This window comes from Oncorhynchus masou, chromosome 29 (genome assembly GCF_036934945.1).
Source record: "Oncorhynchus masou masou isolate Uvic2021 chromosome 29, UVic_Omas_1.1, whole genome shotgun sequence".
NCBI lineage: Eukaryota > Metazoa > Chordata > Actinopteri > Salmoniformes > Salmonidae > Oncorhynchus > Oncorhynchus masou.
The window spans coordinates 46,838,194-46,852,906 of NC_088240.1; the positions used below are offsets into that span (position 1 = coordinate 46,838,194).

The following is a 14,713-nucleotide window of genomic DNA, read 5'->3' on the forward strand; positions in this document are numbered from 1 at the left end:
CAATATTAACATGATTTAAGAAAAGTTCAAGAAAGGCAAATTACAGAAATCACAAAATGTATATGACTAGTCTGTGTCTTTGTCTCTGTTGTTGTGTCTGTGACCCTGAATTTCTATATAGGGGATAAAGAAAAGTGTCTGTGTCTGTCCATCCATCCATCACCTCTCCAGTGTTGAGCAGGTTGCTGACGTCCTCCAGGAAGGACTCCATCTTGATCTGTGTGTCAGTGAAGAGGAAGACACCATGTGTGTCGCCCTGCGTGGACTTGCGCATGATCAGCTTGAGGTCGTCACGCCACTCCGTCATGCCGTAGCTCTTTGCAATCTCCACCTGTTCAAAAGTATATTGTGATTGTTATTGAGAGTTTGTAATTTTATACAAAATACAATTGTTAATGAAAAAAAAGTTTCTCCACCTGGAAGAGCTCTGCCTCTGCCATGTGGGCGGCCAACCTGGTAACAGACTGTCTCCCACTCCCGCCCACCCCCACCAGCAAGGCATGGCCACGCGGCTGCTTGAGCACGCGCGAGATACGGCACACATGCTCGATGGCGAAGCGGAAGAGCACCAGGTTCATGGGTGCCTTGCTGACGTTGTTGTACTCATCCAGGTGCGACTCAACCACCTGCCGCAGCTGGTCCAGGTTGTTCACCTCGCGGTAGTTGCGGTCCTCGCCCTTGGGGTCGTGGAAGTCGCAGAACATGAGGCTGCGGAGGTCATCCTCCGTCACGCACCCGTCCTGGTCCTGGTCTAGGTGCTGGAAGAGCTGGTGGAAGTCCTCTTTGAGGAAGGACTGGGACACCTCCTGGAGGTAGCCCACCATCCAGGCCCGGTCTGAGTCGTGCACTAGACGGTCGTAGTACACCCTCTGGACCTGTGAGAGTGAATGAAGTAGCAATTTGTCAGCATGAGAATTGAACACCTAGGGCCGGTTGCACCAGTTGGGCATAAAAAAGTTGGACTTAAATGCTCGGTAGGGCATAGCTACGTCTGACTTTGGGATCATAATTTACACCTGTTGCACCAACCAAAAATATGACTAGTCATATCTAAGTTTGAAGAAAGCAATGCTGGCATAGCTATGTCACGAGATTTGATGCTTCATAATGATGGTTGCTAGGCACCGCATATTACAAGGCTGTTACCATCCTAGTGGCAGTTCGAAACTTTGCGAGGCATGTCCCATCACTTCGCAAAGCCCGCCACTATGCATGCACGTTTTCTTAACCACAACTGGCTGGATCAATCAATAATTACTTTGGAAATGTATATCACTAACTTACAAAAATATTGTAATTAAGTAGGCTAATGCCATTGAAGGCATTTACCATATTGTTGCTTACTGAAACTCCCAAAGTCATCAACCGTTTAATCAGTGTGTGGTCACTATAATTTCAGCACCGTTATGATCGGGACAGCGTTATTGCACTGCTTTGAGATAAGCGTCAGATTTTTGATTTCACAGAATTCCCATTTGGATATTTGGTTACAATTAGGCTGGGAAAATGTTAGCCAAATTGAAGTGAGTGTTCATGATGGTAATATTTAGTCTAGTTGTCTCATCTAACAGTGTAATCAGAACATTTTTTTAACATATTATGTAGCCTACACTAGCCAAGTATAACTGGTGGATTTTTTTGCTCTTCAGTCACATAGTAGGCTAGGCTATATCCTGACTTAAAGCCCTTGACTTGTATCTGTATATTTGGTTAATTGAGCTCTGGCTAGGCAAATAGGTGGAGGTGGCAGCTCATATATTAGTTTGCTAATATCTGATCAGACATATTTAGCATGCTATAATGTAGCATATAAATCAAGTGTATTATGTTGCTATTGACTCGCGCATAGGCAACTCAAAAAGAGGTTGTGAAATGTAGACTCACATCCTGAAAAAATATCTATATTCTATTATTTTCTGTGCATATCATGAAAAAGACAGTCCCAATTTAACACCCTACACCTGCTCCCTAGTAGGCATAGCATCTACGTTCACGCGTAGCTCATAGAAGGGCTAACACCCAGGTGGGAGCAACAGGTATCATTTTTGGCCCGGAGTAGAGCACATTTTACGCTGGAAATAGAGTTACGACCAACTGGTGCAACGGGCCCCTGAATATTATTACAATTTACACGTCATGATTTGTTAGAACCTTGAGAAAATAGACTCATGGGACAGTTTATTAAGTTACTGTTCAATTGAACGTCAGAATGGGCAAAACAAGTGACCTAAGCGTCTTTGATCGTAGTATGATCGTCGGTGCCAGGCGAGCCAGATCCAGTAACTCAGAAATCGCCACCGCCCTGAGATTTTCACTGACGACATTGTCTAGGGTTCACCGAAGATGGTGCGACAAACAAAAAAACATCCAGTCAGCGGACAACTCTTCGATCCTGGTCACCAATGGATGACTGCAGCAGATGACCACCCCGGGTTCCACTCCCATCAGCTAAAAACAAGAAGAAGTGGCTCCAGTGAGCACGCAATCAACAACACTGGACAATTGTGGAGTGAAAAACATTGCCTGGAATACAACAGCGAGTTCAGTTTACTTGAGAGGCCTGCACAGTTCCCAGACCTCAATCCAATAGCGCATACAGTATTTGGGATGAGATGGAACGGGCTATGAATGTTCCCGCCATCCAATCTGCAGCAACTACATGATGCCACCGCATCAGCTTAGACCAACATCCCTGTGGAGAGTTTCCGACACCTTGTAAAATGACACAAATAATTCAGGCTGTTCTGGAGGCAAAGGGGGGGTCCAACCCGGTACTAGATGGGTGTACCTAATAAACTGGCCGGAGAGTGTAGATTCATAAGGGCTTGACAATAACCTTTTTAACACCACTTGATCTTCGGACAAGTAGGATAGATTTTTTACTTCATACCTAAAGCTCAAGTCACTTGTCCAAAAATACAAATACATGTCTATCACCATGGGCTAAAAAGGTGACTGAAATTTGTTTTGGTGTTGTATGATGCAACGGACCATTTCACAAAATAAAATGCATTATTATTATTACACACAAGCCTAAGAGCACCATGCGCATTGCCAAGCGTCGGTTGAAGTGGTGTAAAGCTCGCCGCTATTGGGCTCTGGAGCAGTGGAAACACATTCTCTGGAGTGATGAATTATGCTTCACCATCTGGCAGTCTGACAGACGAATCCAGGTTTGGCGGATGCCAGGAGAATACTACCTGCCAAAATGCATAGTGCCAACTATAAAGTTTGGTGGAGAAGGAATAATGGTCTGGGACCGTTATTCATGGTTTGGGCTAGGCCCTTATATCCAGTGAAGGAAAAGCTTAACCCTACAACATTCTACACGATTCTGTGCTTCCAAATTTGTGGCAACTATTTGGGAAAAGGGCATTTCCTGTTCCAGCATGACAATGCCCCAGTGCACAAAGCGAGGTTCATACAGAAATTATTTGTAGAGATCGGTGTGGAAGAACTTAACTGGCCTGCACAGAGCCCTGACCTCAACCCCATCAAACACCTTTGGGAAAAAAATGGAACGCTGACTGCGAGCCAGGCCTAATCGCCCAACATCAGAGCCCGACCTCACTAATGGTCTTGTCCCTGAATGGAAGCAAGTCCCTACAGCAATGTTCCAGCATCTAGTGGAAAGCCATCCCAGAAGAGTGGAGGCTATAGCAGAAAAGGGGAGGACCAACTCCATCTTAATGCCCATAATTTTGGAACAAGATGTTTGTGGAGAAGGTGTGCACACTTTAGGTTAGGTAGTGAACAACACTGCCCCTTTAAGACATAAAAAACTTTTCAAAGATAGCTGGAAATGTGCAAGTTGTGTACTCTTGTTGGAAGCAATCAGTCTTCCATCACAACCACATGTGATCGAAAGACCGTTTGTGCCTTTCAATGGTTTCTACTCCGATGCGCTGTGCCTAACACAAGATTAACGCCTGTCTTGCAAAGTTAGATTTGTTTTGTTGCATTAATGTTAATAAAATTACAATTAATTTGCCACTCAACTTAATTAATTTCTCCCAATATTTGTACTTCCCAAATGGATAGATAACACCACGGTAATGCAAGTGCAGAGTTTGGGAGATGAAAGTCCGCAACACATCGCATCCGGAGGACACTTTGATCCAATTCTGATAGGATAAAATATTTGATATTGTGATTTTTGTGACTTTACATCTATGTTCTGCTTGTCTGAATTATTATTTTTTTTTACCTGTCCCGGGCAAGCGTGAATACTGAGCCCTGTATACATACCTCATGCACCCAGAGGCGCTTGATGGCGCTGGGGTTCTCAGCTGTTTCAGGTCGGGACAGACAGATGCCCTGGATGACGCGGGAGAAGTCTCGCAGGTTAAAAAGGTAGTGGGACTTGGCCGGGGTTGGCAGCAGGTTCTTGGTGGCCTCCTGGTACACAGACATTGTGCCATTTATGATCTGAGCGGTCAGCGTTGCAAATGGCTTGGGGAAAGCAAACCTGGTGAGGAAGAGGTGAGGAGTCATACATTATATTATATACACACATTAACAATTGTGCAAACGTTCCACATACACTATAGCCTCAGCCGTGTTAGCAATTTATGTTATTCTTCAACATCACAGACCCTAAAGCAAATCAAGGGAGAGAAATATATTTATTAAAAGAGAACAAATCATAGTTGTTATGCTGGAAAGTGGATGGTTGATCTTCACTCTTCTCTGTTCTCATTGTTTCTCCACTGAACAAAGAGACAGGATGTAGTTTAAACAAAAATCTAACCTGTGGTTGACAAATTAGAATTCATTGCAGCAAAATTGGGCCAATGGTGAAAATACAAAGTATCACATGTCAGCTTCAATGTATAGATCATTTGGACCAATGACAACTTGCCACATATAGCTACAGTTGAAGTCGGAAGTTTAAATAAACTTAGGTTGGAGTCATTAAAACTCGTTTTTCAACCACTACACAAATTTCTTGTTATCAAACTATAGTTTTGGCAAGTCGGTAAGGACATATACTTTGCACATGACACAAGTAATTTTTCCAACAATTGTTACAGACAGATTATTTCACTTATAATTCACTGTATCACATTTCCAGTGGGTCAGAAGTTTACATACACTAAGTTGAATGTGCCTTTAAACAGATTGGAAAATTCCAGAAAATTATGTCATGGCTTTAGAAGCTTCTGATAGGCATTTAAGACAATTGGAGGTGTACCTGTGGATGTATATCAAGGCCTACCTTCAAACTCAGTGCCTCTTTACTTGATATCATGGGAAAATCTAAATAAATCAGCCAAGACCTCAGAATAAAAATTGTAGTTCTGGTTCATCCTTGGGAGCAATTTCCAAATACCTGAAGGTTCATCTGTACAAATAATAGTATGCAAGTATAAACACCATAGGACCACGCAGCCGTCATACCGCTCAGGAAGGAGACGTGTTCTGTCTCCTAGAGATGAACGTACTTTGGTGCGAAAAGTGCAAATCAATCCCAGAACAGCAGCAAAGGACCTTGTGAAGATGTTTGAGGAAACAGGTACAAAAGAATCACAAAGCCATGACCTCAAACCTATAGAACATTTGTGGGCAGAACTGAAAAAGCGTGTGCGAGCAAGGCGGCCGTCAAACCAGTTACACTAGCTCTGTCAGGTGGAATGGGCCAAAATTCAACCCAATTTACTGTGGGAAGCTTGTGGAAGGATACCCAAAATGTTTGACCCAAGTTAAACAATTTAAAGGCAATGTTACCAAATACTAATTGAGGGTATGTAAACTTTTGACCCACTGAGAATGCGATGAAAGAAATAAAAGCTGAAATAAATAATTCTCTCTACTATTATTGACATTTCACATTCTTAATTACAACAAAGTGGTGATCTTAACTGACCAAAAACAGGGAATTTTTACGAGGATTATATGTCAGGAATTGTGAAAAAGTGAGTTTAAATGTATTTGGCTAAGGTGTATGTAAACTTCCAACTTCAGCAGGCTGTTAGCCAGCCTGCCAGCTTAGAGGAGTCTGCCACTAGCACAGTCAGTGTAGTCAGCTCAGCTATCCCCATTGAGACCGTGTCTGTGCCTCGACCTAGTTTGGGCGAAACTAAACATGGCGATGTTCGCCTTAGCAACCTCACTGGAATGAAGACCTCCTTATAGAAAAATATTGTGATACCTCACATCTCAAAATAGGGCTACCTAACATTAGATCCCTCACTTCCAAGGCAGTTATAGTCAATGAACTAATTAATCACTGATCATAATCTTGATGTCATTGGCCTGACTGAAACATGGCTTAAGCCTGATGAATTTACTGTGTTAAATGAGGCCTCACCTCCTGGTTACACTAGTGACCATATCCCTTGCGCATCCCGCAAAGGCGAAGGTGTTGCTAACATGTATGATAGGACATTTCAATTGACAAAAAAACATGTTTTTTTTTTGTCTTTTGAGTTTTTAGTCATAAAATCCATGCAGCCTACTCAATCACTTTGTATAGCTACTGTTTACAGGCCTCCTGGGCCATATACAGCGTTCCTCACTGAGTTCCCTGAATTCCTACCAGACCTTGTAGTCATGGCAGATAATATTCACATTTTTGGTGACTTTAATATTCCCATGGAAAAGTCCACAGAACCACTACAAAAGGCTTTCGGAGCCATCATCGACACAGTGGGTTTTGTACAACATGTCTCCGGACCTACTCACTACCAGTCATACTCTGGACCTAGTTTTGTCTGGGTTAATGCCCCCCCTTGGGTTTTGCCATGGCTGAAATCTATTGTGGGCTATACTCAGCTTTGTCTCAAGATGGTAAGTTGGTGGTTGAAGATATCCCTCTAGTGGTGTGGGGGCTGTGCTTTGGCAAAGTGGGTGGGGTTATATCCTGCCTGTTTGGCCCTGTCTGTGGGTATCGTCGGATGGGGCCACAGTGTCTCCCGACCCCTCCTGTCTCATCCTCCAGTATTTATGCTGCAGTAGTTCATGTGTCGGGGGGCTAGGGTCAGTCTGTTATATCTGGAGTTTTTCTCCTGTCTTATCCGGTGTACTGTGTAAATTTAAGAATGCTCTCACTAATTCTCTCTTTCTTTCCCTCTCTCTTTCTTTATTTTTCTCTATCGGAGGACCTGAGACCTAGGACCATGCCTCAGGACTACCTGGCCTGATGACTCCTTGCTTTCCCCAGTCCTCCTGGCCGTGCTGCTGCTCCAGTTTCAACTGTTCTGCCTGCGGCTATGGAACCCTGACCTGTTCACCGGACGTGCTACCTGTCCCAGACCTGCTGTTTTCAACTCTCTAGAGACAGCAGGAGTGGTAGAGATACTCTGAATGATCGGCTATGAAAAGCCAACTGACAATTACTCCTGAGGTGCTGACCTGTTGCACCCTCGACAACCACTGTGATTATTATTATTTGACCCTGCTGGTCATCTATGAACATTTGAACATCTTGGCCATGTTCTGTTAAAATCTCCACCCGGCACAGCCAGAAGAGGACTGGCCACCCCTCATAGCCTGGTTCCTCTCTAGGTTTCCTTCTAGGTTCTGGCTTTTCTAGGGAGTTTTTCCTAGCCATAGTGCTTCTACACCTGCATTGCTTGCTGTTTGGGGTTTTAGGCTGGATTTCTGTAGAGCACTTTGAGATATCAGCTGATGAAAGAAGGGCTTTATAAATCCATTTGATTTGGTTTTTAACTGTATGAGTCCCAGACTGGAACCCCTACACAGATTCTAAACAGTTGTTGAGCTGAAAAACAACCAAAGTCCCTGACCCATTAATCGTCAGTTCCCCATTAAAGAAAAACAACTAGTTCCATTGATCTTTAGTTCTCTGCATTGTATATTTATCTTTTAATATTCTTACAGCTGTCTGTCAATACTATCAACAGAATCATTTGGCAAAACCTGGAAATAAAAGTGTCATATAGTAATTTGAGAAGATGTAGCCAGGCTTTGATCCTCATTACCTTCAATCATGCAGGTTTGTTTTAACAATTTACATGACAATTTACTCGTTAAAACATGCGTGTTGAAAGATGGGAGTAATGTAATGTTAATATGTGAATACGAGAATATAGGAGTGTCACGCCCTGACCATAGAGAGCTGTTTATTCTCTATGTTAGTTAGGTCGGGTTGTGAGTAAGGGTGCGTTATCTATGGGAATTGTATATCTATGTTGGCCTGGTATGGTTCCCAATCAGAGACAGCTGTTTATCATTGTCTCTGATTGGGGATCATATTTAGGTAGCCATTTCCCATTTGTGCTTTGTGGGATCTTGTCTATGTACAGTTGCCTGTGAGCATTATTGTAGCTTCACGTTTTGTTTGTTTGCTTTGTTGTGTTGTTCTTTGAAGTTTTCTATTCCAAAATTAAGGATGGAAACATACCACGCTGCATCTTGGTCTACTCCACGGACGTGACAGAAGAACCCACCACAAACTGACCAAGCAGCATGGCCAGGAGGAGCAGGTATCCTGGGGCTGGGAGGATATCCAGGAGGTAAAGACATCCTGGACTTGGGAGGAGATAATGGCAGGAGACGAAAGCCTTCCATGGAAGCAGACGCACGCTGTGAAGGAAGGACAACGACGACACCGGGGTTCGCAGCCATGACAGAAGCCCGAGAGGCAGCCTCAAAAAAAAAATTGGGAGGGGGCACACGGAGTGATCGGCGAAGGAATATTGGGATAGAGTGAGCGAGGATTGTGAGATAGTTGAGGGGAGTGATGAGGCAGAGTGGCTGGTTTGGTGTCTGGAGCAAGACAGTCGCTGTGAGGAGCGTGGGACCAGTCAGGCACCATGTTTTGCGGAGACACGCAATGTGTCTCAGGTGCGCATCCACAGCCCGGTGTGTTCTGTGCCAGCTCCTCGCACTCCTCGTCTCCAGTACGCCTCCTCGGTCCAGGATATCCTGCGTCGGCTCTACGCACTGTTTCGCCAGTGCAGCTTCACAGCCAGTGCGTCCTATGCCAGCGCCCCGCACTTGCCGGGCTAAAGTGAGCATCCAGCCACGACTGGTTGTGCCAGCTCTACGCTTTAGACCTCCAGTGCCCTGACCATAGAGAGCTGTTTATTCTCTATGTTGGTTAGGTCAGGTGTGATTAAAACCTTTTTGGGATAGGGGCCAGCAATTTCACTTTTGATAAATAGCGTTCCCAGAGTGAACTGCCTCCTACTCTGTCCCAGATGCTAATATATCCATATTATTAGTAGTATTGGATAGAAAACACTCTGACATTTCTAAAACTGTTTGAATTATGTCTGTGAGTATAACAGAACTCATATGGCAGGTGAAAACCTAAGACAATTTCAATCAGGAAGTGGGACATCTGAGGTTTGTAGTTTTTCAAAGCTTGGCCTACCGAATACACATTGAGATATGGATAACGTTGCACTTCCTACGGCTTGCACTTGATGCCAACCGTCTTTAGAAACTTGAATGAGGATTATACTATAAAGGAGGGGCTCATGAGACCTCTTTGAGTCAGTGGTCTGGCAGAGTGCCTTGGTCTCATGACGCGCGCTCCAAACAGAGTTACCTCTCATTCCAGTGCTTTTCTGAAGACAAAGGAATTCTCCGGTTGGAACATTATTGATGTTTTATGTTAAAAACATCCTAAAGATTGATTCCATACATCGTTTGACATGTTTCTAAAGGAACTTTTCGAGTCTTTGTCTGGATGAAGGGCCTGCGCCTCATGAAGATGGATTACTGGGCTGAACACACTAAAAACAAGTGGCTATTTGGACATAAATGATGGACTTTATGGAACAAATCAGACATTTATTGTCGAACTGGGATTCCTGGGAGTGTCTTCTGATGAAGATCATCAAAGGTAAGTGAATATTTATAGTGTTGTTTCTAACTTCTGTTGACTCCAAAATGGCCGATATTTCTCTGGCTGGATTGGGTTCTGAGCGCCGTTCTCAGATTATGCTTTATCCGTAAAGTTTTTTTGAAATCTGACACAGTGTTGCATTAATGACAATTCTATCTTTAATTCTGTGAATAACACTTATATCTTTTATCAATGTTTATTATGAGTATTTCTGCAAAATCACCGGATGTTTTGGAATCAAAACATTACTGCAACATGACTGCACGTAAGGCGCCAATGTAAACAGATTTTTGGATATAAATATGCACATTATCGAACAAAACATACATGTATTGTGTAACATGATGTCCTATGAGTGTCATCTGATGAAGAGCATCAAAGGTTAGTGATACATTTTATCTATATTTCTGCTTTTTGTGTCTCCTATCTTTGGCTGGAAAAATGGCTGTTTTTTTCGACTTGGCTATGACCTATCATAATCATATGTTGTGCTTTCGCTGTAAAGCATTTTTGAAATCGATGGGTAGATTAACGAGATGTTTATCTTTTATTTGCTGTATTTGACGTGTTAATGTGTCAAAGTTTCATATTCCTAAAAAATATTTTTGAATTTTGCGCAATGCCTTTTCAGCGGAATGTTGTCGAGGGGTTCCGCTAGAACGGGTGGGTTATCTAGGGGAATTGTATATCTATGTTGGCCTGTTATGGTTCCCAATCAGAGGCAGCTGTTTATCGTTGTCTCTGATTGGGGATCATATTTAGGTAGCCATTTCCCCATTGTGCTTTGTGGGATCTTGTCTATGTATAGTTGCCTGTGAGCATTATTATAGCTTCACGTTTCGTTTGTTCGCTTTGTTGTGTTGTTCTTTGAAGTTTTCTATTCCAAAATAAAGGCTGCATCTTGGTCTACTCCTTATGACGAACGTGACAAGGAGTGTACTTGACAAAGCACAGAACATTGCAAAATACATACCACTTTATAAAAACTGTGTGTATATGCCATGTTATAACCTCTTATAGGTACAGAGTTGGGCTAACTATCCTCCATATGGCACCAACTGTTCTGTGACAATACAGTGTTTCCCCTAGGATTTTTTTCAGCGGCGGGGGGGGGTCCGGGGGTGGCTCTTGGCCATTTTATTTGAATTCCTCATTGTTAGAAGTTTTTTCCAAATCGGATGTTAGGTACTATATTTATTGAATATTATATGAATCCTATTAATTACAATGGCCTATTTGATCTCAGAGATCATATTATATTTCAACAAAATAATTGCAGGTATGCAAATGTTACCGGTAACTAACTACAGAAATTATTTCTGAACAATCTGAAATGGTGGATATCGAAATTCTCTTTCTTGTGCTATTTGAGGTGGAACGACCCGAAAGGGTTTATTTGTCTAGGAGGTTAGGTCTAGGCCTAAATATGTACTGTATATCTAGGCTGAACTATCTATCTATGTTGCTGAAGAGAGGGCTAACTTCTCAGCAACACTATATTGTTACCTGATAGTGAGGTGCCAGTCCATGATTCTGGAGAAAATTGTGTACATGGTCTTCTCGTCAAAGTCGTTGATGGTGACCGTGTTTAAGTGGCGTAGGTAGCGAGCTGTGATTGGGTTTCTCCCACCACCTGAGGGCAGAAATCCAATGCTTTGAAAATGGCTTTCGGTAGAAGGTGCCCTTAGGCTCAAATCTAAGACCAGCTCACCCTCCCCAAATCCTCAAATCAGTTTCCATAGGGGCACAGAGTTAGAAAACGTAGAAAGCGCACTTGGGACAAATGACTGTGATAGCATGTAAACCTTTTAAACGCTTCTTTCAATGCCCCCCTAAGAAAGATTAATAATAATACATTGAATAAAAATGGGTCTTTAAATAAACAGCAACTGCTGAATAGTGTTGTGAAAAAAAGTGTGAGCAAATAAACTCAGTAAAGGGACAGCTGAGCTGTACGTGCTAGACTCACCGGGCGGTCCCATGGCACACATGATCTGGATGTCCACCAGCTTGATCATGGAGCAGTCCTTCATGTCGTACCAGTTCCAGTGGTCCAGCCACTGACGCAGCAGCTCCACGGGGGGCTGGGCCCCGTACGTCTCCCTGGCCGGCATGTTCACGTCGTCCACAAACACCACCTGGACAAATAAAGAACTTATTAAACTACAATGTCTTTCACTCTGCTGCAATACTACTTTTCAATGTCAGCACAACACTTCATCGAGGGCTTATCAACACCATTATTATTATTCAAGAATTAAACACATACACGCATGACAATGTCAGTCACGCATCCATGTGCACACACACACAGCCTGGCAAACCTACCGTCCTCTTGCCCATGGGCGGGCCGTACACCCCTTTGCGGCGCTTATCCAGCTTTGACATGATGATGTTCTGTGTCTGGGCGGCTGTGGTCTGTGCTGAGAAGTTAATCATCAGGGGGCTATATACATCCTTATTCAGACGGTTCAACAGAAAGTCCTGCAGAGAGTTTGTGGGAAGTTAGGGTTGTTTCACACTACTGAGCTGTTGGTTAAACATTCATCATAGTAGCTAGAACCGTCCTGCAGAGGACAGTTGAAAAGTTGAAAAGAAAATATTAGCCAGCACAGATCGGTTCGTATTGGCACTGTAGTGTAAAAAGTGTTTTTCCTTTGTGACTATAACAGCTCTTTCAGATGGTTCTTTGAGAATCATGGTCCTTTGCACCAATTCCTTACAGACAGTTTTAAGTTGGGGGTTGAGGGGACGGTCTAAACTACAGTCTCTAAATATGAGTTTGAGGTAATGAAATCAAATAGCCTAGCCATACATTGTGAGTTGACTTATTACTATTATTTTGATTGTATGATCACAGAAGATTTAGGATATTATGAATCTTAACTGGAAAATAAGAACACTTATTACGCAACACTTCTGTTTTGCTCGTCTCAAGCTGGTATATTGAGTCCCTCTTGTAAGTGTTCTAGGAATTGGATTTTAAAAAATGATGCTTTTACAATGAGCTTTTTCTTGCACCTACTACAGTAAGCAGTTTCTCAGTACTCACTGAAGAAAACATAGGGTGAGTTATTTTCTAAAATCATTGAACGTTCAAGTTCTGAATTGGCATGCAGAAGTGACACATTTTTCTGTTGTTCTTTTGGCTCTGTACTCCAGCATTTTGTATTGGAAATAATACCATGACAATGAGGTTACAGTTCTGACTGTCAGCTTTAATTTTAGGGTATTTTATCCATATCGGGTGAACTATTTCGAAATTACAGCACTTTTTGTACATAGTCCCCCTCATTTTAGGACAAATGTACGTATATGTGCATTAAAGTATTACAAAAAGTTAAGTATTTGGTCCAATATTCAAAACACGCTATGACTCATTAAGGTTGTGACTCTACACATTTGTTAGATGCATTTGATGTTTGTTTTGGTTGTATTACAGATTAATTTGTGGCCAATAGGAATTTATTGTAAATAATGTATTGTGTCATTTTGAAGTAACTGTCAGGACTTCCACCAAAGTCGTTTCCTCCCCTTGTTCGGGCGGTGTTCGGAGGTCGGCGTCACCAGTCTTCTAGCCATCGTCGATCCACTTTTCATTTTCCATTTGTTTTGTCTTGTTTTCCCACACACCTGGTTTCCATTTCCCTCATTAAGTGTTGTGTATTTAACCCTCTGTTCCCCCCATGTCCTTGTGTGGAATTGTATGTTTGTAAGTGCTTGTGCACTATGATACTGGTGCGGGTCGGGTTTTGTACCCATGTAGATTTTTAGTTTTTTATTGCCTTTGCTTTTGAAATAAACTGCTATGGCTATTACCTATTTCTGTTCTCTTGAGTCTGACTTCACTTCCACCAGTTCCGCAACCCTTACAGTAACTTGTATTGTAAATAAGAATATAATATATTTCTTATCACTTCTAAATGAATGTGGATGCTTCCAAGATTATGAATAATCCTGAATGAATAGAGAATAATGATGAATGAGAAAGTTACAGACGCACAAATATCATACCCCCTAGACATGCTAAACTCTCACCATTACAATAACAGGGGACGTTAGCATTTTTGGAGGGGTATGATATGAGACTGTAACGTCCTCACTCATCATTATTCACGATTCATTCATAAACATTACTTAAACAGCATATTTGATGCTTAAAAAGCGACTGCCTTTAAAAAGCAACGCATCCCTTTGAAAACGGCCCATGCTGCATCGATATTAGTCAGAAACAGTTTTGCAAGTGTAAAAATAGACTACAAAGTGTAAATACAATAATTTTGCTCATGAACTCAGTTTAGTCTAAAACGGAGTTTGGGAAATCCATGTGTCACACATTAGATGTAAAATTGCGCAACAAAAACGTCTTATGCTTAGTGGAACCCCCCCAACGCGTAATCGGTCAGGAAACAAGAATGAAATCCATATATTTTTTAAACAGACTTGCAGTAAAGCCGCTCAACATCTACATCACATTCAGTCATCTAACAGACTCCCATCCAGAGCGACCCATGGTCAAAGCCCCGCTCAAGGGCTTGTCGACAGATCTCCCACAAGGTCAAAAACGGGGACCCGAACCAGCGACCCATCAGCATCTAGCCCAAGCTCCCAACCGCCAGGCCACCAGCCCTCCAAGATCTCCCCCCCCCACAGTTCCCCAAGAGCTGCCCATCAACCATCCAAGACCCCCTACACAGTGCCCCGCCCAGAAAAAAATGTTATATAATAATTCACGTGCAGCATTTGTAGAACGTTGGTGTGTAACGAGGAAGAGAATGGATGGAGGCTGTTAACATGATGGATCGGGAGGCCTGCGCTGTCACACCTCTCTCCTCCTCAGAGCCGAAAATAGGAAGCGCAGCTGGTGGGAGAGCTTGGTAGTGACGGCAGCATGTA

General features: G+C 42.7%; 1 protein-coding gene across 1 annotated transcript in view; it reads right to left on the bottom strand.

Annotated features, from left to right (window-relative positions):
- Positions 1-14,713, bottom strand: part of dnah7 (dynein, axonemal, heavy chain 7) — a 213,750-nt gene that overhangs the window by 96,576 nt on the left and 102,461 nt on the right. Inside the window, exons 37-42 of the mRNA XM_064945130.1 lie at positions 12,146-12,301; positions 11,787-11,955; positions 11,324-11,450; positions 4,249-4,468; positions 417-875; positions 164-331 (exon numbers count right to left, since the gene is read on the bottom strand). Of these exons, the coding sequence (XP_064801202.1) occupies positions 164-331; positions 417-875; positions 4,249-4,468; positions 11,324-11,450; positions 11,787-11,955; positions 12,146-12,301 (1,299 nt within the window). The remainder of the gene's footprint in view (positions 1-163; positions 332-416; positions 876-4,248; positions 4,469-11,323; positions 11,451-11,786; positions 11,956-12,145; positions 12,302-14,713) is intronic.